This window comes from Apis florea, unplaced genomic scaffold, assembly GCF_048593485.1.
Source record: "Apis florea isolate Af1SG1 unplaced genomic scaffold, ASM4859348v1 contig_2411_pilon, whole genome shotgun sequence".
Lineage (NCBI taxonomy): Eukaryota > Metazoa > Arthropoda > Insecta > Hymenoptera > Apidae > Apis > Apis florea.
In genome coordinates this window covers 1,453,904-1,477,136 of record NW_028256580.1, presented here as the reverse complement: position 1 = coordinate 1,477,136, position 23,233 = coordinate 1,453,904, and the positions used below count along the sequence as shown (strand labels likewise).

Here is a 23,233-nt window from a genome sequence, read left to right as displayed (position 1 = left end):
AAAAGTAATATAAAATAAATATAAGTATGCTGAGAATTTATTTATCAACCAAATATACATATTCATTTTTTATTACAATAGGTAAGTATCTTGTGTAAATATTTACTTATATATTTACATAGTAAGTTCATTCATTGTTTATCTAGTCACGTGATTAGAATGGTTTTTTTAATATACAGCTGATTAAAATCTAGTTATGAAATTAAAATATATTATCGATAAATTATTATTAATATTAAACTGAATCTAATTTTATAAACATATATTGAAAAATAATTTAAATATAAATTTTAATATTAATAGTTTAATATATTCAATAGATATATTCAATCTAAAAGTGTCATAACCTTTTTATTAATGATGAAATATAAGTTTTAATGACTTTCTATTTTGTGAATTGTTTAGTTTCTAGATATATGAGCATATTAAAAAATGACACTTATTTGGAAGTTATTTACCAGAAATATTACTTCACAAAAAATAAAATTTCATAAATCACCAATTATACATAAACAACTATTTTATATATATTTAACATCATCAGCCAGAATTAGTCGAAAAACCTGTATATTTAACACTTTAAGATGTTACGGAACAAATACTTTAGAAACTAAAACTTTAAATTCTACTGTACGATTTATTACAAAAAAAAAGGAAACTTCCGAATTGAAAAATTTAATTATGCTAGCAGTACCTGAGAAATGGAGATTATTCAGTGCTATTACTTTTTTACTAATTTCATCTACTATAACAATGGCAGTACCATTTTGTTTAGGAAAATTAATTGATATCATTAATACAAGTGATAAAAATAATATGAAAAAAAATCTTAATCAATTATGTATTATTTTATTTGGAATATTTGCTTTTGGAGGTCTGTGTAATTTTTGCAGAGTATATTTAATGTCTACTACTGGACATAGAATTACTCAATCTTTAAGAAAACAATTATATGCTGCTATTCTTCGACAAGAAATAGCAATTTTTGATAAATGTAATACAGGAGAATTTGTTGGTCGATTATCTGGTATAAATTCAAATTTAAAAATCCTATTATATAAATATTATTTTTTCATATTTAATTATTTTTAGGAGATACACAACTTGTTAGCAATGCTCTGACAAGCAATATATCAGATGGACTACGTTTTGCCTTTATGAGCATTTCTGGAATATCTATGATGTTTTATACTTCTCCTAAATTGGCTATAGTTAGTCTAGCAATTGTTCCACCAGTTGCTGGTTTAGCTATAGTATGTGGTCGTTTTTTAAAGAAGATTTCTAGAGACATACAAAACAATTTAGCATCACTAAATACAATATCTGAAGAAAGAATTAGCAATATAAGAACAGTAAAAGCTTTTTCAAAAGAAATAAATGAAACCAATTATTATAATTCTCAGCTAGATAATATGCTTAAAGTTTGTTATAAAGAAAGTTTATGCAGAGGAATGTTTTTTGGATTAACTGGTTTGTCTGGAAATATGATTATTCTATCAGTGTTATATTATGGTGGAGCTATGATTTCTGATTCTTCTCTTACAATTGGAAGCTTAAGTGCATTCCTAGGGTATGCTGTATATGTTGCAATTTCTTTGAATGGGTTGTCTTCATTTTATAGTGAATTAAATAAAGCATTGGGTGCAAATATACGTTTAGTCGAATTGATTGAAAAAGAATCAGCAATACCAATTTATGATGGTGAAATTCTGAAAAATCAGCTATCAGGTGATATTGAATTTCGCAATGTCAGTTTTGCTTATCCTACAAGAGAGAATACATGGGTTTTGAAAAATTTCAGTTTAAAAATCCCTTCATGTACAGTAGTTGCTATTGTTGGAGCATCGGGTTCTGGAAAATCTACAATAGCTTCACTCTTATTAAGATTTTATGATCCTAATTTAGGATCTATACTTTTAGATAATTATGATCTTAAGTTTCTTAATCCAGCATGGGTAAAATCACAAATCAGTATTGTTTCTCAGGAACCTATTCTCTTTAGTGGAACAATAAGAGAAAACATACTGTATGGAGCAATAAACTCAGTAAAATATGATATAGAAGAAATTGTAAAATATGCACACATTTTAGAATTTACAGAAAATATGCCAAATGGTTTAGATACAGTAGTGGGAGAACGAGGCATTACCCTTAGTGGAGGACAAAGACAGAGAGTTGCTATTGCTAGAGCATTGATAAAGGTAAATTTATTATTGAAACCAAAGTTATCTAATAAAAATTAATATATTTTGCAATTATATATTTTTAATATTTAGGATCCCAAAATCTTAATTTTGGATGAAGCCACAAGTGCATTAGATGCGGAGAGCGAACATTATGTACAAAAAGCTTTAGAAAAAGCTGTTCAAGGAAGAACAGTTCTCACTATAGCTCATAGATTGAGTACAATAAAAAATGCAGATAAAGTCATTGTTTTGAAACAAGGACAAGTGATAGAAACTGGGAGCTATAAAGAACTTATGAATTTGAAAGATGGTTATTTTAATAAGTTAATTCAACATCAAACTTTTACTTAAATTTTGAACATTAATAAAAACATTAATAAAAACATAATTGATATATTGTGAAAATTATATGTATATATTGTTAAAAAATGTGAACTAAAAAACTAACAAAATATATGAAAATAATTTATAAAGGTATTGAAAGTCATATTTGTAATAAATAATGATTAAATTTATTGATTTAATTTTTGAAATACAATGTTTTATTCTGAAATTATTTTATATCATATTTTTTACTATGAAATTTCAAATCAGTAATTTGTATTTATATTAAATTTGTATAAACTTAAAATTTAAAAAATTTAATTTGATATACGTTTATTTATTAAAATAATATATATGAGACATTTATTATAAATTATAATTTATAATCATAAGAATTACAAAGCTATATTCTAAAATATAAAGCAGGTATTATAAACAATTCCACTTTGGTAATGATTTTTAATATATTTTCTATAAAATATTGTACACTGTTATTTCTTAAATTATATCAATGTTTTATATCATTGTTCTATATGTTATCTTTAAATTACTATAATAAATGTTACTATAATTATTTTTAAGAAGAAGAATTATTTTTAGACTTAAATCTGCATAAAAATATTTGATGGAAATATGACCAGAAGCAAGTTATTGTAATTAAACTAAATAGATTTTTAAATAAATGTGTTTTTAATAAAATTTCCATTTTAAAAGAAAAGAAAATGTTGCAATATTCATGTTATTTGACAAGTATTTAATTATTATATCTATCTATTGGAAAATAGAGCAAAACATAAAGAGTAACATCACAAAGAATAATATCACCATTTTTTAATCGGAAAAAATTAATTTTTTATCTTTACTATGTTTTACATAGCAATATATTTTTTTATCAATTGAATAATTAAATGGAATTCATGTTTTGATCCCATTCATTTATGTTTAATATAATTGAAATATTTGTAAATTTCAGTCATTTTTGTGAATATATATATCATTAATAAGTAGTACTGATTTTTTAAAATTGACATATTTTTCATTTTTTATTATTTCCAATTATTAAAATTCAAAATTATTTCTTACTGTGATTTTATATAATCAATTTATAATTTATAATTAATTTATAATTGGTCAGATCTATGCTCCTATTAGCCAATAAAATATTCTGTAAAGCACCAAAATTCATGTTTAAATGCTTCTTTTTTTATATCACATATTGTATTATGTTAGGAGCCATGTAAAAATTTCATATGCTTTAATTACAAACACAGCCATATTCTAAATAGAAACTTCATTCACATAAATTTATTATGAAATTTTTTACAAATTGATTTGAATTAAGATCCAAATCATAGTCAAAACTGATAACTAATATTATAATGTTCTGGAAATAGGCAGTGTTTTGCTTTTTATAGGAGCTTAGAAATTCATATGAATAAGTCTCTGTACAATACCAAATTGATTTAGTAATAATTATGAAGTTGAATGAGTGGTAATTATAAAATTAATGGAACAGTAATATAATATATGATTAGAGAATTTCTAGTAAATCATCTTACAATATTTTTTTATGCATTTCATATATTAAATTACTTAAAGAAAATCATACAAATCATATTTGAAATACAATACAAATTTTTATCATTTAAACAAATTCCATTTTTTCTATTTTTCTTTTTTATGTTTTCTATTAAAATCAAAATCAAATATTAAAAAATATGAATAAAATCTTCTTCTTACATATCATTAACTTCTAGATGATTGTACTGTTTCTTGCTCCATGACTTCATCATCTTGTTGAAACACAGACAATGTTTCTTCTTCATCTACATCCATTAATTCCACCTCTTTTTGCTCTTTTTTATTCATTATATTTTCGATTACTGTGTCACTATCGTGTATTTTATTTATAGTAGAAGTTATATTATTACCTTGTAATTGTGCTACATTACTATCTTCAATAGACATTTTTTCTTTGTTTTCTGATTGACATATTATTGGAGAATTTTGCAGATTTTCTGACTTTTCTGTTATTTCAATGATTGATGAAATGTTTTCTTTAATTTTAATAGATTCTATGTTTTTTGGTTCCTCAACAATAGGAATTGGATCAGGTACTATAGTTTTTATGATACTGCCCTCATCTTCTCCAATTTCTGTGATAGTTAAATCATTTTTTTTTTGATTCTGTTTAAAATTTTTTGTTATATTAGTTTTGGAACATGGTTCTTCTATTATAGATTTTGAGTTTTTTATTAATTCTACTTCTTTAGTTTGATCTTTCAGATTTTCTACATCTATAGACAAATTCTCTGAAGTATTTGTAATCTCCTCTGTACTTATATTATCAGTAGATAAAATTAAATTATTTGTTAGTTGTTCTGAATTGTTTGTTGTCGATGTAATTTCATCTAGTGATTTTTTATTTGAAATAGATGTATCAATAATTGATTGAATGTTTTCTATTCCAGTATCTAATTTTATTGTATTTTCCAAATTTTTATTAGTATTTAGATTTTCAACAATTGGATTAACTGATTCTTTATTATCCAACACAGTTTTAAGTTCAATATCTGATTTAACTAATATATCTTTATTTTTATTTGATCCTTCTTGTACATGTATTGACATTAATTCAACTTCTGTCTTTTCATTTATCTTAGAATTATCTATATAAAATTTTGTTGATTTATTTTCATTTGTGCTAAAATCTTTTGTCTGGAAAGTAGTTTGTAATTTTCTTGAGGAATCTACAGCATCTCCTCCTTCATTTATCAATTCTAAACTAGGTTGAGAACTAGTATCTTCATTCATAATTGCTTCTGAAACATCACTAATAATTCCAGAATTTTCAGGAACTATGGTTGACAAATTTTGTATTGCAGAACCAATTTGTGAATCCTGTGTTTGTGCTTGAGAATTCAAATTGGAAACTCCAGAAAATTCTGAAGTAGTCTGTATAAAATTAGATACTACAATATCTGACTTAGAAGATGTTGATTCTACTTTCTCATGTGAAAGTTCTTCTGTACCAAATACATTTTTTACTACAGTATTAGTTGGTACAACAGTATGTAACAAAGGCGTTTCATTTTCAACAGTATGCACGCTAATTGTAACTGTGGAAGAACAATCCTTTTCCCAATATTCCATTTCTACATCCTGAGGAGGCTGTGTTACAGATGGATCTTCATCTACTGATCCATTGACCATACCATCTCCATTCTCATTTCTCCTGGTTATTGGCCCAGGTTCTCTAGTAGAAACAACTAAGATATTTTTTTCAATAGCTCTCATAAATTTGTCAACTCTATTGTATTCCTTGCGCGGTGCTGTTAATAACTCACAAATTCGTTGAACAGTAAACGGAGCGTTTGCAAATGATTCCAAACGCTCTAAGAGATTGCTTTTCATCATATCATAATTGAAATGCTCAACGTTTGGACACGGTGCAAGATCAAGCGTCGGACAACTTTCATAAAATTCGGTCATCACGCGAGTAAGTTTTTCTCTGAACAAAGTTTTAATTAGTGACCACTGATAAACAGGATCACCAGTTTTCGCAACCCAACATAAATAATCCTCGAGTTCTCGAGGTATTTCACTTGGACGCACTTTCTGAAATTCGTCAAGGGCTTGCAATACCTCCTCCAAATTATCCATCTTCACCTCCTGCTACCCCCTCCGCCTTCTTTTGTTTGCTAAATAATTATTGTCAATACTTTTCGTTAGATTGTAAAAGACTTACAGCAAAACTTTCTGCAAGAAATAATGAAAAACGCAAACACACCGGGTATTAAATAGCAACAATGAAAGGCAGAGGACGAAACAGGGCTACCAATACCTTAAAAATATGTCAACGTTGACAGCATTTGGTTAGCTCCCATGTGCTTTCATTTATTATATTATTTTTTTCAATGAATGAGATGAATTACGATTTTTAAACATTTGAATCTTTAGAATCTATTTTAATTTCTTTTATAATATATATAATATTCAGATATATTTTCATGTAGAATATTTATAAAATCAGTAATTTACATCAGTAAAAAAAACAAAATAATACTATATATCTGTTCATTATAAATACTTTTGTATATCCAAAATATCTAATAAAATTTAAATTTTATATTATATTATAAAAGGAATACAGATAATATTATATTATTTATAAGATTAATATTATATCAAATATATTTATAGATAACATAAAGAAGAAAATGAGATTTATAATTTTTATGTTCAAGTAATGATAATGATAAGTAAAAGATATGATAAAAATATAAGTATTTATTTATTATTTATAGTTTATTAACATGTTTACGATATTAGGAATTTAATAATAAATATTGACATTAAAAAGTCTGATCATGCAGTTTTATATGGTTTTAATACATCTCTGCAAACATCTGTATTTTTCTGATATTTTTTGAAATTTATTTTTGGAATCTGAACCATTAGTTTTTAATCAATCAAAAATTTATAATTTAAAATATTTTTTATAAACTTATATATTTAATATAAGATTACAAATATATTTTATATATATTAAATGAAGAAACGAAAATAAAAAAATATATAGGATTCAAATTATTAAATATTATATATATTACATAGATTTATTTCAATATATTTTCAATTTTTGATCAAACATTAAGATAATATGTAAATATACAAGATTTATAATAATTAGAATAAAATAATGAATATAATTTAATTTTTTTATATAACATATTTATATAAAAATAATTGTGCACCTGAAAGTTTTCAAAATCCTGTTTATGATTTTTTTATTCAAAATTGGAGATAATCATAAAATTTCTATTGGAAAATTTTAATATAATATTTAATATTTTATTATAATATTCAAGAAAGAACTTCTCATATCTTAATTAATTATAATTAATTAAATGGTTTCTTTCAAATGCTCAATTAATTAATTAATTAATAATATATTAAATACAATATATATATATATATAATACAAAATTCACATTTTAAAGTTGAATAGAGATCTTCTTAGAAATTAACAATTATCAATTAATAAATTAACAATTATTTAGTAGATTAATTTAATGTAACTAAAGATTTTGTATTATGGATTAAATAAAATAATTCCATTTATTCAGTTATAATAACCTTTAATTGAAAAATTAAAAAAATTTTAAAATTAATAAAAATTCAAAATTTTTAGTATTAATTAAAAATATATTGCAAATTATTAAAATATATTGTAGAATAATATTTAAAAAATATATTTTAATTACATTTTAATATATAAAAAGACATTTTTTAAATAATCTATATAATTATAATTAATTTTCACAAAATTAAACTTTTGAAATAACTTTTTGGCTTTTTGCAAATGAATTAGATAATATATATTTATAATGTTAATTAATTGTATATTATAATAATAGTGATTATATATTATGAAATAATAAAATTATTTTATGAATATAAAATTTTTGACTGAATATTAAATTCTATGAATATATATGAAAGATTAATTATTAAAATTTGCATAATTTACAAGATATGTCTGTTGAAAAAACTATTTAAATGTTGAGATTAGTCAAATGTCTTTTTTGTTTTTAATAACATATAAAATATTTCTGGCATAATTTAAAAGCAGTTGGAAAATTATTTTATTTATACATTTTGATAAATATAAAATTCAACTATATCGAGTTCATTGCTAATAAATATCTTAAGCATTTACAATATAAACATAACAATAATTAACATAAATAATAAGTTTATTATTCTATTTATTTTATAATTGTTTAATATATTTTTAATCAATTAAAGATTATGATTTATTCAGACATCATCAAATATACTTTTCATCCATTACATAATACAATACAAAAAAATTATTTTACCATTACATTTCTTAATAAAAAAAATATCAATAACTTTAAGAAAATATCAAAAAAAATGATGCTCCAAAAAAATTTCTTCACAATATTCAAACTATTTTTATTAAAACTATTTAAATTATCAAAAACATTTTTACATGTCATTAAAAACAAAGAAATATTTAAATGTTTTCTTTCAACTAAGACATCTTACATTTAATAAATATGCATAATTTTTGAAAATTGATGATTAATTTATAATTATAATAATTATAATAATTATAAAAAGAATATTTAAAGACAATAAACTCATATAAAAAAATTGGCTTGATTAAAGATCATAATTTCACTCTATTTATAACTATCCAATAAATCTAATGTTAATAATGAAAAAGTCAAATTGATATTATTATAATTTTTTTTCTAATATTATTATTCTCATAAATTTGATAATTTAAACATCAACCACCATTTTCTTATGAATATCTGTATTACCAACAACCTAAAATTATAAAAGAAAATATTTTTATATAATTATTTTTTCTTTGTAATTCTGTCAGTTCATTACTTACAGAACAAAATTCTTCAAAACTAATTTTACCATCTTCATCTTTATCGGCAAATAATATTGTTTTATCAACAATTTGTTGTAACTGTGTATCCTTCAAGTTATTACCAACCATCATTTTTAGTACTTGAAATAATTCTCCATTGCTTATAAAACCATCATTATCCATATCATAAATTCTAAATGCAAATCTTAATTTACTTTCTTTATCCCCCTATAATAAAAATTATTTTTAAATGTATTATTTATAATTTGATCATATTATAATAAAATTTATGTATACCTTAACACTGAATTGAGAAACACCATGAATAAATTCTTTAAAATCTACTTCTCCATTACCATCAGCATCGAATATATCTATAACACGTTGTACTAAAGGATTTTGTTGTAATTCTGGTAATGACATAAACTCATCAATGCTTAAAGCACCACTATTATCTAAATCTAACTTCCGAAATCGTTTTCCTAATCTTCTAATTTCATCAACATCAACTAAAAGATTAATATTTTTATTTTAATTTATTTTTTAATTTAGATATTAAAAAATAAAAGTATAAAAATAATATTTTTAATTAATATGATTATATATATGTAACAAGTATGGTGGTTAATACTTCATAGATGCTATGTTTAGTTAGTGATAAAAATAGATTAAAAGCAATGTGTAAATTAACAAATAAAAAATTATTAATTTAATTCCATATTTTTAATAAATATAATTTAAAATTATTATATATTTTATAAGAATATATGTAAATATAATATTATTTTAAAAAGAAAAATTTAAAACAAAATAAATTATTTTAAGATACCAAGAATAATTTAATATTGACTCACAATTGGAACACAGTTCCATAGGCAACGAGCTTTCATTACCCTAAAAAAGAAGAAATGCAAAAATACATATATATATACATTCTGTTAAAAAAATTATTTATATCATTTATTCATACTATAAATTTGTAAAATATTTTAAAGCAATTTAAAATGCAATTATAATGCATAATCTTTTTTAAATATAATATTAATTACTCATATTATGAAATATTAATTAATTTTTTATATGAATTTTAATATGTTTAAAATTTAATTATTTGCTTACCATTATGTATATATATATATGTATTCTTATGTCGTTTCTGTTAAAAATTTATTACAAAATGTCAAAATTGATCAGCAAATATTAAGTACGTACTTTGATAGGCAGTAGAAAATATGAAATATAGAAAGGAAACTTTAACGAAATGTACAACTACATAAAATAAACATTATATTATTATTAATTCTAAATTCTATTAAAATTATTTTATATTTTAAATTAGATTAGTTGTTTACAATATATCTTTAAAATAAGTTTTTAATATTAAAATTGAAATTAAATTACAAAATATTGTATGGCTAAAATCGAACTTTTTTCTAATTTTCACTCTGTAGATGTCACTTTGATCTCTCAGTTATATTTAAAGATAATGAATTTAAATCAAAAATGTCAGTTAAAAGATAATGAAGAATTTGTTATATGTATATGAATAAATGATAGATTGTGAAGTGTTATTTTAGTAAAAAATTTAACTCAAATATTAAGTATTATATAATTATTATTTTAAAGAATATTTTGAAACATATAAATATATAATAACAACAATAGGTAAATTTATAATAAATAATAATAAAAGTGTTTTTAAAAAATCTTTTGATATTTTTAGAAAAACATATAATTTATAATACTATGACCCATATGGAAGCATTTAAACTTCCATCTAATGTTCCATCTGATTACAAGGATATTGTACTTGATACTTTGTATAAAATGGAAGAACATGTTGAAGCTAGAGGATTAAGGTAAAAAGGAAAAAATTTCTTCAATTGTTAGTACTATATGATATAGTAAAATAAATATTTTGCAATTTTAATGTTGTTATAAAAATAGATATCAATGGAATTTAGATGATTTTGAAATTGGTGCACCTCTAGGTAGAGGTAAATTTGGACGTGTTTATTTGGCTAGAGAAAAAACTACACATTATATGGTTGCATTGAAGACTTTATATAAAATAGAGTTAATGAAAGGACGTGTAGAGAAACAAGTGATGCGTGAAATTGAAATTCAAACACATTTAAGGTAAATATTTTATAATTTCATAAATTTCTTTATTCATAAAATATTTTTTAATAATATATATTTTATATTATATAAAATTTTCCAGGCATCCTCATATTCTTCAAATGTTAACATATTTTCATGACCATAAACGTATTTATCTTGTATTAGAATTTGCAGCTAGAGGAGAATTATATAAGGAATTAAAACGACAGCCCAACGAAAGATTTAATGAGCATTTGTATGTATTTTGAAGATAATTTATAATTTAATAAAATTTATATATTTATTTTTAATCAATAAGTTTTTTTTTAGATCTGCTAAGTATACTTATCAAGTGGCAGATGCTTTAGAATACTGTCATAAAAATAATGTGATTCACAGAGATATAAAACCAGAGAATTTATTACTTACTTATGAAGGTAATATAAAATTAGCAGATTTTGGTTGGTCTGTTCATGCACCATCATCTAAGTAAGTACATTTATTATTATAATATGTATAATTATTATTGAAACATAATAATAAAAATGGAATCAGAGTTCTAAAAATAAAAATAATTGCAGAAGAAATACATTATGTGGAACATTAGACTATTTACCTCCAGAAATGGTATCAGGACAAACATATGATATATATGTTGATCATTGGTGTTTAGGCATTCTTTGTTATGAATTTCTTGTTGGTAGACCACCTTTTCTTAGTGATTCACAGCAAGAAACTTATGCAAAAATAAAGACATTAAATATACAATGGCCAGAACAAATTACACCAGGAGCTAAAGATTTGATATCAAAAGTAATTTTTATTTATTTTTGTTATTTTTTATTCAAAAGTTAATAATTATTTTTATATTACAGTTAATTAAACGGAAAAGTTCAGAAAGAATCTCTATGGCTGCTGTAAAGAAACATTTTTGGATATTAAAATATAAAGATGCATATTAATATAAAAATCTTAAAATTATGAAAGGTATATATTTTCTATTATAAAAATACCATATTATTAAAATCTTTTATATTTTTTTATATTTATATATATGTAATAGCAATATTTCAAATACTAAAAATTAAAATAATTCTTATGGCCAATTTAAATTAATCCCTGTTACATCCAACGCAACTATATCAATTTCAACATTAAGAATGTCACACAAACTTGGTTTTGTTCGTCCAAAATCTCCGTGTACAAATTCTTTTACATACGTTCCAGCTTGTGTTTTAATATCTAATATAAAAAAAATATTAGCATCCTCAGAACTTATGTTCAAATTTTTTAATTCTTGAGGTTTCATCCATCGAGCTCTCATTTCATATATTAAACGTTCTCTAGGACTTAAGGGTCGTCGATGTAATACTCTCATTGGTGTTTTTTGAATTATTTTTAAATATTTTAAATTATTTAATTTTTCAAGAGAAAGCATGTTTTTAGATGCATTACGACAAATACAAAGTGCTCGATAAAATTTTGTTTTAACATTTTCTCCTTCTTTCAATTTTTTCAGATCAAATTTGGATAAAACTTTTAAATTTGAGACAATTTGTACTTGCTGTGAAGATAGATTAATTTTACTAATTAAATCTGACAATAATTCCTCTGTTATTTTTGTCAATCGAGGATTAATTAATTCAACTGCAAATGGTCTTCCTGAATATATATTTCTAACATCCACATCTTCTCTTCCAGATGATAAAAATTTAATAGCTAAAAATTTAATAGCCAATATTAAATTATAAGTGAAATTATTATTATATAATTCATAATTATTAATTATGATATCAAAATTATTAAATTGACTTACATTGAGCTTTCATTATATCAGCAATAGGATTGCACAGTATATCTTGAACAGATGTCTGCATCTTTTTTTCACCATTTATAAACCATGGTGTTTGACTGAGTTCTCTTGATAGCTTATTATATCGTCCTGAAGTTATAGTACGAATATATGGTATATTTAATAATTTATGTATATTAATAATTATAAAATCATACAAAATATAAATAATTATAGCTATAATTATATACATTATAATTAGCAGTAAATATTATATAAATAAATATATTACCTCCAATAAAAATACTTGAATGTGAACACATAATATTTTCTATAAAAATACCAGTATTTGTTTCAAACGATAATGCTTTAAAATGCTGAGAAAATTCTTTGTCTGTTATTTTTGTCATTATAGTTTCTATATTTTTTTTGCTGAATCTATTATCATCACATTTTCTTTTCCATTTATTTCCCATGTTACTTGATTCATTGTATATTTTTAATCTAATGTAAAAAAATTTTATTGAAATTGAAATAAATTTTTATCAATAGAAATAAAAAAATTTTGAAAACTTACAATGTTTCACATTCTTTTTCATTAGATTTATATGTTAAAATAACTTCAATTAGAAATGGAGAAGGTGTTGTTAAATCCATTTGTTTTTTAATAGCCTGTTCTATTTTAGGAGTCATTATCCATTTCCAAACATCTTTTACACTTTGCAGTTTAATTTTAAGATCTAACAAAGTATTTTCTGAAAGATTAAGTTGAGTAGCACATTGAATACGTAAAAAGCGTTCTCTAAGACTGATGCATATTGGTATTGTTAATGCACATGTGAATGTTCCACTGTCATAATTTTGTTTCTCTATTTCAACTTGAATCTGTTTATTATTGAAAAATTATTGAAATTTATATAAAATATCAACATCAACATTTCAAATCAGATGTTTCAACATACTTTTTTAATAACTTGTTCTTGTATTTTATTTTGAAGAATTCCCAGACAGGCCATGCAAAGTATTTCATCATTAAAGGAAATATCTTCCGTTTCTATATATCTAACCTATAGAAAAATTTTATATATTATATAAAAATTTTAAAAACTTTTTAATTATAAATATTTAGAAATAAAACTTACATGTTTTGCAAATTTAATGGGATCTTCAAAACAGTTCAATGTACGCCATCCAATAAAACGAAAACAACATCTTAAACAACAATTTTGCTGATACAAAAAATTAAAAATATGTTTTTCTTCTTCAGTATAAAGATTCATTTCATATAGTATTTCAAAATTAAAACAATATTAACAAAATAAAATTATGTTAATGAATTTTAAATTATTTAATATTATGTTTATGTTAATTGTATGTTTATGTTAACTTGTTAAAAAAACAATTCATGTGTTTTTAAATAATTAAATATATACAAATTTATAAATTGAATTATTGTTTTTCATTTTTTTAATTGTTAATAATTTGAATGTAATTAAGAAACTAACGTATTACCTACAATATAAAATAGCAGTCAAAACAACACGATGTTTAATATGGTACGAAAATGAATAGAGTACATCTTTTTTATCGACTTTACTAATTGTAAGAAGTATGATGGGTGTTTACAATATTCTCTATTATTAATGTAAATAGTTATTAATTTTAAGTTTTATTTTGTTGCAACTGGTACCTGATTAATTTGTAGATAGTAATATAACGTTTAACATCATGCCTATTCTAAGGAAAAAATCTAGCAAAAAAGTAAATGTGGAAAATGGCAATGACAATTTGATTGGAGGTTAATCATATACATTCCTTTTTAATTATTTTAAAATAATATCTAAACATCACATCAAATATATTTAAAAAAAATGTAATATTTTATTGACGAAATAATATTTTATTTTTTTATAATAGATATAACAATCAATGACTTTGCAAATTCATCACGGATACACACAAGATTTAAAAAAGCAATAATAAATGTGTCCTCTGAAGGTTATTTTGTAATTCATTTTAATGAATCTTATATTCTAATGTTTTTATATAATACAAATTTCATTCATTTTTTTTATAATTGTTTAATAAATAATTATAATAAACTTTCTTTAACAGTGAGACAAAAAATAACAATAGATGAAGAAGGTTTTTTGAGTGAAATGAATGAAAATTATCAAAATAATTTGTATGATTCAAATAAGTCAAAGAAAAGTACTAAAGGTAAATACATTTAGAAGTATTAAATTATATGTATATTTTGTTTTTAAGTTTCAAATAAGCTTAAATTAATTTAAGCTCATTTTATAGGAGTTTTAACAAATCAAAGAAATAAAAAGACAAATTATTTTAAAAAAGAGGAACAAGAAGGTAAGATACAAAAAAATAGCAAATAATAAAATTCACATTTTTGAGTTTAAAAATACATATTTTTATTTTATTTTATTTAGGTATAGATTATCCATTAGATATATGGTTTATTATATCTGAATATATTAGTCCTGAGGCTGTAGGAAAATTTGCTCAAATATGTAAAAGTTCTTATTATGTAGTTTCAACTGGAAAATTTTGGTTTCATTTGTATAAATCGTAAGTTTTTCTTTATGTAAAAATATAATAATTATTAATTAAATATTGATTAAATATTAATAATATCAAGTAAAATATAATTACAGTTATTATAAATTTGTTCCTGGTTTACCAGAACGTTTACAACCACAATGTATGGTTCGTACTCATGGACTTCGAGCTTGTGTCATCAGAACATTACATTATACTTATTTTGCTTTGAAAAGAAAAGTTGATGATGTATCCTATTTAAGACAAGATGAACCACATTCACTTGTAAAAAGACAGTGCTGTCTTATGTGGCATAAAGTATGTAGTAATATATAATATTATAGTCAATAACAATATTTTTTAATAATTGGATTATTTTGGAAATTTTTATAAAAAATTATTTTTATAAAAAAAAATTATAATATGAAATCATATTAAAGTCTGAAAACTTTGAAATCTTGCAGAGATTTAAGAAATTTAAAACTTGAAATCAATAACATTGTTATTAACATCTAATTGATAACATTCTCTATTATTTGAATTTTAAGAATCATTAAAATGATGTAATGATATTTAATATATTATAGAGTATAATCAAGATAATTTTATTAAGAGGATGATTAAAATTGTTTCAATTTCATTGAAATTATTATTAATATTCAAAGCTATTTAAAAACCAAAAATAATTATTAAAATTGTATTATGAATATTTAAATTTATTAGAAGGTTATAACTGATTATAAAAATTATATTAGTGATATTTAAAATTATAAACTTGTGACATATCAATTATAATGATTGAAATTATTATATTAAAGATCAAATTTTATTCAAATATCGAAGAGTGATCAAGTTCATATCATTGAGTTCATGACATTTAAAAACATAATAATTTAATAATTATAATTTTATATTTGTTTTATATTGTATTTTTAATTCTTGGTTTTTCAAGAATGTATTTAAAGAATATTTCTTTGCTCAAAAATTAATTGATTATAAAGTAATTATCAATACTTTGTTTTAGGAAGGAAAAATGCGTTGGTATTTCTATTTCAAATTAAAAGAATTGCCCAAAACTACAAATAATTTATTAAAACAAAAAAAAAATACGAACGGTAAAAAAACAGATTTTATTGAAATGTTGGAAGATGTAGCTGTGAATATAGAAGAAGGTTGTAAAATACTTCGGGTACTTATTTTATTATAAATAATTATGAATTATTTATAATAGATATTATATATTGTGATAAAATTATATTTACACAATATTGTAAAATTTATAGGTAACTTGTTTAAAATATAGTATGTTACCACCTGTAATTGGTTTGATCTTACAGTCAGTATCAATGACTTTAATGCCTGGTTTTAAAGATCATCGATTACAACTTGGATTTGGAACATCAGATATTCCTAATACATTAACAAACCAAGTTATTTTGAATGAAGTTGTTAATTATCAAATTTTAGATTGGTGGCATCCAACTTATCCTCATCAAGATTCAATAATTTCCATTGAATTGCCACAAAGTGATTCTTGGGATCAAAGTTTAATATAAAAAGAATTTAATATTTTATATAAATCATAAATATGATTTCTGTAATATAAATATGTTTATGTAAATAATATATGTCTATTAAGCAAATAATTTGGATATTTGTTCTTCAAAATTTAATACATTAAAAAATTAAAAGAAAAAATTTATTATTTATATTATATTATTTATTATAATTTTCTCTTATTAAAAGAGAAAATATTATATAATGAATAATATATAAATAATAGAGAAAAATATATAAATAAATTTTCATTGCAAATAACAAAATTAATTTATATAAAAATAAAATAAACAGAAGAAAATAACATTTATCTTTTTATTGCTGTTTCAACAGCATATAATAGCTCTTTCATATAAAATATATTTGAAGTTGAAATCTGCATCTCTGTAATCTAAAATATGATTTAAATGTACAATTTAATAAATTTTAATTAATAAAAAATGAATTATGATGTTAAATTTTACCATGTTAGCATAAGTTTGTACATCAATTTGTAATTGAATTCGTATTTTTTCATCATCACTGATTCCTTGAACTTCGGAAGAAAAAGAACCTGTAGATTTATCGCGTATTTTTTTCAATCTTCTTAAACTTTCTTCAGTTTTTTGTACTGAAGTAAGCACATCTTTTACAGAAGTTAGATAACTATAAATATTTTTAAATTAATATTTAACAATGATAAACTTCAAAATAATACTTACAATATTAATGTTTAACAATATTTAAATTTTTTTTTCTTACTGTTCAGTTAATGAGGAAAGAGTCAATTCTAACCAATAATTAACATCATCTGGTATTATTTTTTTGTAATCTGTATGAAAATTGATAAGAAATGCAAGAGTATTTTTAATATAGGCACATGATTTAGTTGGTATATCTCTTTTTGTCCGTCTAAATAATCTTGGTATATCACTAACTTGTTTCAAATGTACTACACATTGTTTCAATAATTCATTTACAATTTCTTTTGTAATATCTGGCCAAATCTTTTTTAAATTTTTTATTGTTTCGTCAAGAGAATCTATGAAAAAATAGATATATAACGATAAAAAAATTTTTAATGATAATAATATTAACATGTTATGTTATAACCTTTTAATAATTTCAATACTGTTGGAGTTTCTTCTTTAAGTTTTATTCGAGATATTTCCAAAAGAGATGGAAGCATATTTATAAATTTTTCTGCATCCTTATACAAACAGATTAAGAAATTAAGTTTTGTAGAATGTTCTATTTTGTTTAAATTGTTAATTTCATTTTCTATTGGCCATACCTTCGCATAAAAAGAAAATTAAAATTGTTGATCATAATTACATTGATCTAAAAAATTTTTTTGTTATTTAATAAACTTTGATAGACAATATTTCAGAAACATATAGTCTATTTTTCATTGATATTAAGATATTTATCTATTAATTTTGCAATAGAATAATTCTTTATTATAAAAAAATGAAAGAATTTTTAGGACATTATATCATTTATATTTATATAATATATATTTTATATATATATTATCTTAAAATATTAAACATACCTCTTTAAGCACTGTTTGAATCCATGTTTGGTATCTAGCACATATTTGAAGACTGAATTTCCAAAATCTAAAAACAAAACATTGCAAATTATTGTTATTATAAATAAATATTTTATTTATTATTCATTATATTATTTATTTATTATATTATTTATTATTTCACTTACTTATGGAAGAGTTGATACAGATATATATTATTATTCCAAATTTTTTGTAGATTTTCCCATATAATATAAGTTGTATAAAGAGAAAATTCATTTTGCAATGCAAGAGATTCCAATGTTCCTTTTATAGATGATGGTGATATTGGTTCAATTAAAATTGTCTCAATTCCATTAACTATTTCTTGAAATCTAATTTGAAAATATACTGGTAAATTCCATTTTTTTAAAAAATTTTTGTATTGTGAATTATTTTTTAATGCAATTAAACATTCAGATGTAACACATTCAGCGTCTAACTTTTCTAAAAATTCTAAAGTTGCTACATATCTCTGAAATTATGTATATGTATAAAATACTATATATAGTACGCTATTAATAAAATTTTCTTTCCATTCACTTACTGAATGGAATAATATTGGGTCTCCAGGAGCAAAGATGTATTTTATATAATGTTCGATTTTTTCTTCTACATCAATCCAAAAACTATTTACTAGAAAATTGAAACCTTTCACGGAAAGTCTGCAAAACAAAATCTAAAAATATTTCTATACTATTAATTACATAATTTGACTTTTATAAATTACATACCTATTTGGATGTAATGTGATATCTAATAATTGTTTAAGCTCTACATTTAAGATGGTCAACAACTTACTATATATATTTTGTAGACCTAATAAATCAGTTTGCAAATTTTCTATATTAATTATGCTATATATTAATGGACTAATAATCTCTTTTCTCACTAAATTCTCTGCATCACATATTTTATCAAGTGTGACATAAATTCCTAAACAACGAATTAATAAGACAGAATTTTGTTCTTGTATACATGCTAAAAAAAATTCATTAAGATGTGTCATATAAGATTGTTCTAGTTTTTCACTTTCCTGTAATATAAAATTTTATTCATTGTATATCATAATAAAAAATAAAAAATTTATTCTCAATTTTTTAAAAATGCACATACTTTCTGTTTTTCGTTAGTAATATTTAGTTTGCATCTAGATATATGAAATTGCAATTGATTAAATTCTGCTGCAGCTTGTTCCAAAATGTCTATTTTAACAGGATTTTCAAGAAATGTATTTAAACATAAAATAGATGTAATTTTATTTAAAGATTTATAGATATATTGTAAACTGAATATACTTTGCTTATAATCTCGAACTTTCTTATTTTCATTTATATTATGGGTAATTGTTACAACTTCATCATCTAAAATCTGCTGTACTTGCTATAAAAAATTATTTCTATAATATTGTACAAAAATTAGAGATTAGATACAAATTTTTTTTTAATTTACCATTACTTCTTCTCTTAGTTGACCCAAAGGTGTTTGTAAATCATTAATAGCTTTATCTAAACCAATCATATTACTTGATAAATTTACAAAATCTGTATAATCTTTATTGATTAAATCAATCATAGCAGATCTTAATAATTTTAAATATATTCCAAGATCATCTCGCATTGTTTCTAATTTTGTATTTTTTCTATGTTCTTGAAGAAAAGCATCTACATTAAAATTTTGCTATAAAATATAAATTGTTAATTTAAGATAATATTATAATAAAATATATTACAGTTTAAAATAATCTTAATGTTAATTTACCTGAATAAAATCAATTTCAGAAAAACATAAATCTTTTGGAGCTTTTGGTAAATTAATATTTTCTTTTGACATAATGGTTTTTTGTTAATATTTTTCTATAAAAAATATGTTTTAAAATACTAAATTAAATATAAATTCTTAAATTTATAATTATTTATTAAAATATCCAATAAAAATAAACAATTGCTATATTGCAATAACTTAAAAATGTTTATAAGATAAGAATTCTTACATGTAACTTTCTCATGAATTATTTATTTAATTGATTTATGTCAGAATAAATATTTCTGTCATTAATAATTACAAATATTTAAAAATTATTCTTAAAGAATTTAAAATATTTAAAATCTTAAAATCTTATCAAAAGTTTGGTTAAACTTTATTTTGGAGTATTAAAAATTGTTAACTTTTATTTTATACCTTTTAAAACTTTTTGACGAACGATATTAAAAAATATTAATTTTAAGTTTATAAATCCACTGATTCAAAACTTAATTCTTAACTCTAACTTAATAAACTTAATCATACATAAAATTAATAATTTTAAGTATATTTGACAGATTACTAGAATACCATATTGATTAGTGTTCAATGAGAAGAATCTGTATAGATAATAACTATTTAAGCGCGATAAATCAAATTTAACTTGTACAAATGCATTGCATATGTTTTATTTCTCTGATCGCTCTATATATGATTATGTATGATTATATTCAACTTTAGAATTTTATTTTTTAAAAATAATTTTAAAAAATTGTTAAGTCATAATAATAATTACTAATATCGCCAGCTATCTAAGGTTGCTGGAAAAAAAATTAATCCAACTAATTCCAAGTAATTTTGAAAACATTATTTATGTAACCTAATGCCTATCATAATCAATACATAAATAATGACTCCACTTATTAGATGAACTTTGGAAACCAATATGGCGTCCTAGTAACCTATCAAATGCTTAAAAAGCAGTAACTTTACATATGAATTAAATTTAAAATTAACATTTTTTAATTCTAATTTTAATTAAAAGCTATTAGAAGATACACAAAAATTTATTAAAAAAAAAATTTTTCGAATTCCAAAATAAAGTTTTACCAAGAATTTACTTGTTTATTAACATAATAATGACAATTAAAATAATTTTTAATCTTTAATTCTTAACTTAATTGTATACATATATATATATATATATATATATAGAGATAGATACTATGTATAAATCACACGCACGCGTACAATACGACTAAACGAATGGACGAACAGCAATTCATATTTGTGATCAACAATAAATATCTGCATTAGCATTAATGAAAAAACAGTGCAGTAAAACAAAATCTAACAAAAAAGAATTTATAGTGTTTTGTTCTAAAAAAATTTCAATAAAAAAAATACTAGGGTATTTTCAAAGACAATAGCTGTGAACCATCGTCAAGAAACTTGACAAGTTTTACTACATTTAGTGAAATTTATTTTCAAAATGGCAGCTACGAGAAGATTGCAAAAGGTAAATCAAAATTTCTGTCAATAAGAATAATTATATATTGAATTCATTATGTGAAAAATATAAAAAATTTGTATTTATAATTCCTTAATTATCATATATGAATTAATTTTCATATTTTTTTAAATGTTACGATTTTTCATGATAGAACAGTGCTTTTACTATTATTTGTTAATAGTTATCCTTATTATATTCAAAATTTTTTGAATGATAAGAAATCAAATATTTTATTATTTATTTAAAATGTTATAATTATTACTTTTCTTAATAATAATATTGATAGCGATTTCATTTTTGCAGGAACTTGGTGATTTAAGAGCTTCAGCAATGAAAAATTTTACAAATATTCAAGTAGATGAATCGAATATTCTTACTTGGCAAGGTCTTATATTGCCGGTATGTTTTGATGTTCCTTTCTATTTTAGAGATATAATTTAATCTAATCTAACCTAACCTAATCCTATTTGTAAAGACAACTATAGTTAGATATACGCAATGCTGTACTACAATTTGATTTTGGAAAGATTGGAATGATTGTATATGTCGTTTTCAAAATTTAACTGGTAACATAATGACATACAAGTCTTAATTACACTTAAAGTATGTTTTTTTTATTATTCCTCTTTCAGAAATGTTTATCACTTTTACTTCTTTAAATGTTTTAGGATAATCCTCCATATAATAAAGGAGCATTTCGTATTGAAATAAACTTTCCTGCAGAATATCCTTTTAAACCTCCAAAAATAAACTTTAAAACAAAAATATATCATCCAAATGTGGATGAAAAGGGCCAAGTGTGTTTACCAATTATAAGTGCAGAAAACTGGAAACCAGCTACAAAAACAGATCAAGGTAAAATTTTACTGAATTTGTTGATCTACAAAAGAAAAGAAATATGTGTAATTGATTTATTATATTTATAGTTGTGCAAGCTTTGATAGCATTAGTAAATGATCCTGAACCAGAGCATCCATTAAGAGCAGATCTTGCAGAAGAATTTTTAAAAGATAGAAAAAAATTTTTAAAAAATGCAGAGGAATTCACAAAAAAACATGCAGAAAAAAGGCGGGAGTCATCTTCTAATGAATAACCACGAGTGATCAATTTTACTCACCATGATGCCTGCCACCTATCATCTAATTTAATTCAAACAAATAGACTTCTCTGTTACATGAAAAACAAGTTGATTGAGATACATGTGTACAGTATTGGTTAACTATCGACAATGATATTATGTGCAAATTGTAATGTTTATAAAGTGAATTAACAAATTTTTCAGAGTAAAGTAAAAGTATAATAAACTGTATGATATTGTATACAATTTGTATTTTGAAGTTGTATTTTATGGACAATCCATATAATTTTAAAAAGCATAAATATGCAAATTGCTCTTTTTTATCTAAAGCAAAATTACAATTTATTGTGAAAAAATATAATATTATAGAATAATGCATTTATTTCTAATGATAGAAGATATATCATGAATGTG

General features: G+C 21.9%; 8 protein-coding genes and 1 long non-coding RNA gene across 36 annotated transcripts; 4 read left to right on the top strand and 5 right to left on the bottom strand.

Annotated features, from left to right (window-relative positions):
• Positions 1–16: 16 nt before the first annotated feature.
• On the top strand, positions 17–3,193 carry LOC105734925 (ATP-binding cassette sub-family B member 10, mitochondrial). Its single transcript, XM_012484071.3, has 3 exons — positions 17–1,027; positions 1,093–2,201; positions 2,277–3,193. Exons 1-3 carry the CDS (start codon positions 433–435, stop codon positions 2,535–2,537), a joined length of 1,965 nt encoding a protein of 654 aa, XP_012339525.1. The 5' UTR covers positions 17–432; the 3' UTR covers positions 2,538–3,193.
• On the bottom strand, positions 2,676–6,785 carry LOC105734926 (uncharacterized). Its single transcript, XM_012484072.3, has one exon. The coding sequence runs from the start codon at positions 6,171–6,173 to the stop codon at positions 4,257–4,259; it is 1,917 nt and encodes a 638-aa protein (XP_012339526.3). The 5' UTR covers positions 6,174–6,785; the 3' UTR covers positions 2,676–4,256.
• Positions 6,786–7,115: 330 nt separating this feature from the next.
• Positions 7,116–10,400, bottom strand: LOC100873040 (calcineurin subunit B type 2). The gene is made up of 5 exons (XM_086905588.1): positions 10,045–10,400; positions 9,780–9,819; positions 9,223–9,434; positions 8,944–9,153; positions 7,116–8,873 (listed from the first exon to the last, which is right to left on the bottom strand). Exons 1-5 carry the CDS (start codon positions 10,045–10,047, stop codon positions 8,826–8,828), a joined length of 513 nt encoding a protein of 170 aa, XP_086761714.1. The 5' UTR covers positions 10,048–10,400; the 3' UTR covers positions 7,116–8,825.
• aurB (aurora kinase B) lies at positions 10,349–12,123 on the top strand. 2 transcript variants are annotated; one of them, XM_086905587.1, is made up of 7 exons: positions 10,349–10,590; positions 10,649–10,784; positions 10,873–11,064; positions 11,150–11,284; positions 11,359–11,517; positions 11,610–11,841; positions 11,904–12,123. In XM_086905587.1, the coding sequence occupies exons 2-7, from the start codon at positions 10,672–10,674 to the stop codon at positions 11,988–11,990; spliced, it is 918 nt and encodes a 305-aa protein (XP_086761713.1). In that variant the 5' UTR covers positions 10,349–10,590; positions 10,649–10,671; the 3' UTR covers positions 11,991–12,123. The 2 variants fall into 2 exon arrangements, with proteins under 2 accessions (XP_086761713.1, XP_012339528.1); XM_012484074.3 differs by having other exon boundaries at positions 10,361–10,430.
• LOC147658010 (uncharacterized) lies at positions 11,491–11,786 on the bottom strand. The gene is made up of 2 exons (XR_015291402.1): positions 11,645–11,786; positions 11,491–11,587 (listed from the first exon to the last, which is right to left on the bottom strand). It is a non-coding gene; the product is annotated as an uncharacterized LOC147658010 (long non-coding RNA).
• Positions 11,829–14,638, bottom strand: Pus10 (Pseudouridine synthase 10). Of its 10 annotated transcripts, none has more exons than XM_086905573.1 (7): positions 14,511–14,638; positions 13,963–14,049; positions 13,783–13,887; positions 13,398–13,705; positions 13,113–13,324; positions 12,845–12,970; positions 11,829–12,747 (listed from the first exon to the last, which is right to left on the bottom strand). In XM_086905573.1, the coding sequence occupies exons 3-7, from the start codon at positions 13,834–13,836 to the stop codon at positions 12,125–12,127; spliced, it is 1,323 nt and encodes a 440-aa protein (XP_086761699.1). In that variant the 5' UTR covers positions 13,837–13,887; positions 13,963–14,049; positions 14,511–14,638; the 3' UTR covers positions 11,829–12,124. The 10 variants fall into 10 exon arrangements, with proteins under 10 accessions (XP_086761699.1, XP_086761702.1, XP_086761705.1 ...); XM_086905576.1 differs by having other exon boundaries at positions 13,963–14,032; positions 14,511–14,631; XM_086905579.1 differs by having other exon boundaries at positions 13,963–13,985; positions 14,511–14,619.
• fsd (transmembrane protein fates-shifted) lies at positions 14,069–17,378 on the top strand. Of its 5 annotated transcripts, none has more exons than XM_086905583.1 (8): positions 14,069–14,376; positions 14,738–14,818; positions 14,936–15,040; positions 15,128–15,187; positions 15,268–15,406; positions 15,493–15,694; positions 16,401–16,565; positions 16,660–17,378. In XM_086905583.1, the coding sequence occupies exons 3-8, from the start codon at positions 14,980–14,982 to the stop codon at positions 16,930–16,932; spliced, it is 900 nt and encodes a 299-aa protein (XP_086761709.1). In that variant the 5' UTR covers positions 14,069–14,376; positions 14,738–14,818; positions 14,936–14,979; the 3' UTR covers positions 16,933–17,378. The 5 variants fall into 5 exon arrangements, with proteins under 5 accessions (XP_086761709.1, XP_086761711.1, XP_086761710.1 ...); XM_086905585.1 differs by having other exon boundaries at positions 14,348–14,422; XM_086905584.1 differs by having other exon boundaries at positions 14,351–14,465.
• Cog2 (conserved oligomeric Golgi complex subunit 2) lies at positions 17,235–21,469 on the bottom strand. 14 transcript variants are annotated; one of them, XM_086905564.1, is made up of 13 exons: positions 20,667–21,176; positions 20,247–20,341; positions 19,938–20,165; positions 19,784–19,868; positions 19,602–19,690; positions 19,220–19,521; positions 19,033–19,150; positions 18,635–18,960; positions 18,468–18,534; positions 18,026–18,206; positions 17,675–17,954; positions 17,398–17,578; positions 17,235–17,324 (listed from the first exon to the last, which is right to left on the bottom strand). In XM_086905564.1, the coding sequence occupies exons 2-13, from the start codon at positions 20,316–20,318 to the stop codon at positions 17,241–17,243; spliced, it is 2,013 nt and encodes a 670-aa protein (XP_086761690.1). In that variant the 5' UTR covers positions 20,319–20,341; positions 20,667–21,176; the 3' UTR covers positions 17,235–17,240. The 14 variants fall into 14 exon arrangements, with proteins under 14 accessions (XP_086761690.1, XP_086761691.1, XP_086761696.1 ...); XM_086905565.1 differs by having other exon boundaries at positions 21,025–21,176; XM_086905570.1 differs by adding an exon at positions 20,479–20,533 and having other exon boundaries at positions 18,026–18,122; positions 19,602–19,868; positions 19,938–20,149; positions 20,667–21,162.
• On the top strand, positions 21,150–23,065 carry Ubc10 (ubiquitin conjugating enzyme 10). The gene is made up of 4 exons (XM_003691812.4): positions 21,150–21,747; positions 22,045–22,140; positions 22,410–22,596; positions 22,668–23,065. Exons 1-4 carry the CDS (start codon positions 21,721–21,723, stop codon positions 22,832–22,834), a joined length of 477 nt encoding a protein of 158 aa, XP_003691860.1. The 5' UTR covers positions 21,150–21,720; the 3' UTR covers positions 22,835–23,065.
• The last annotated feature ends 168 nt before the right edge of the window (positions 23,066–23,233 follow it).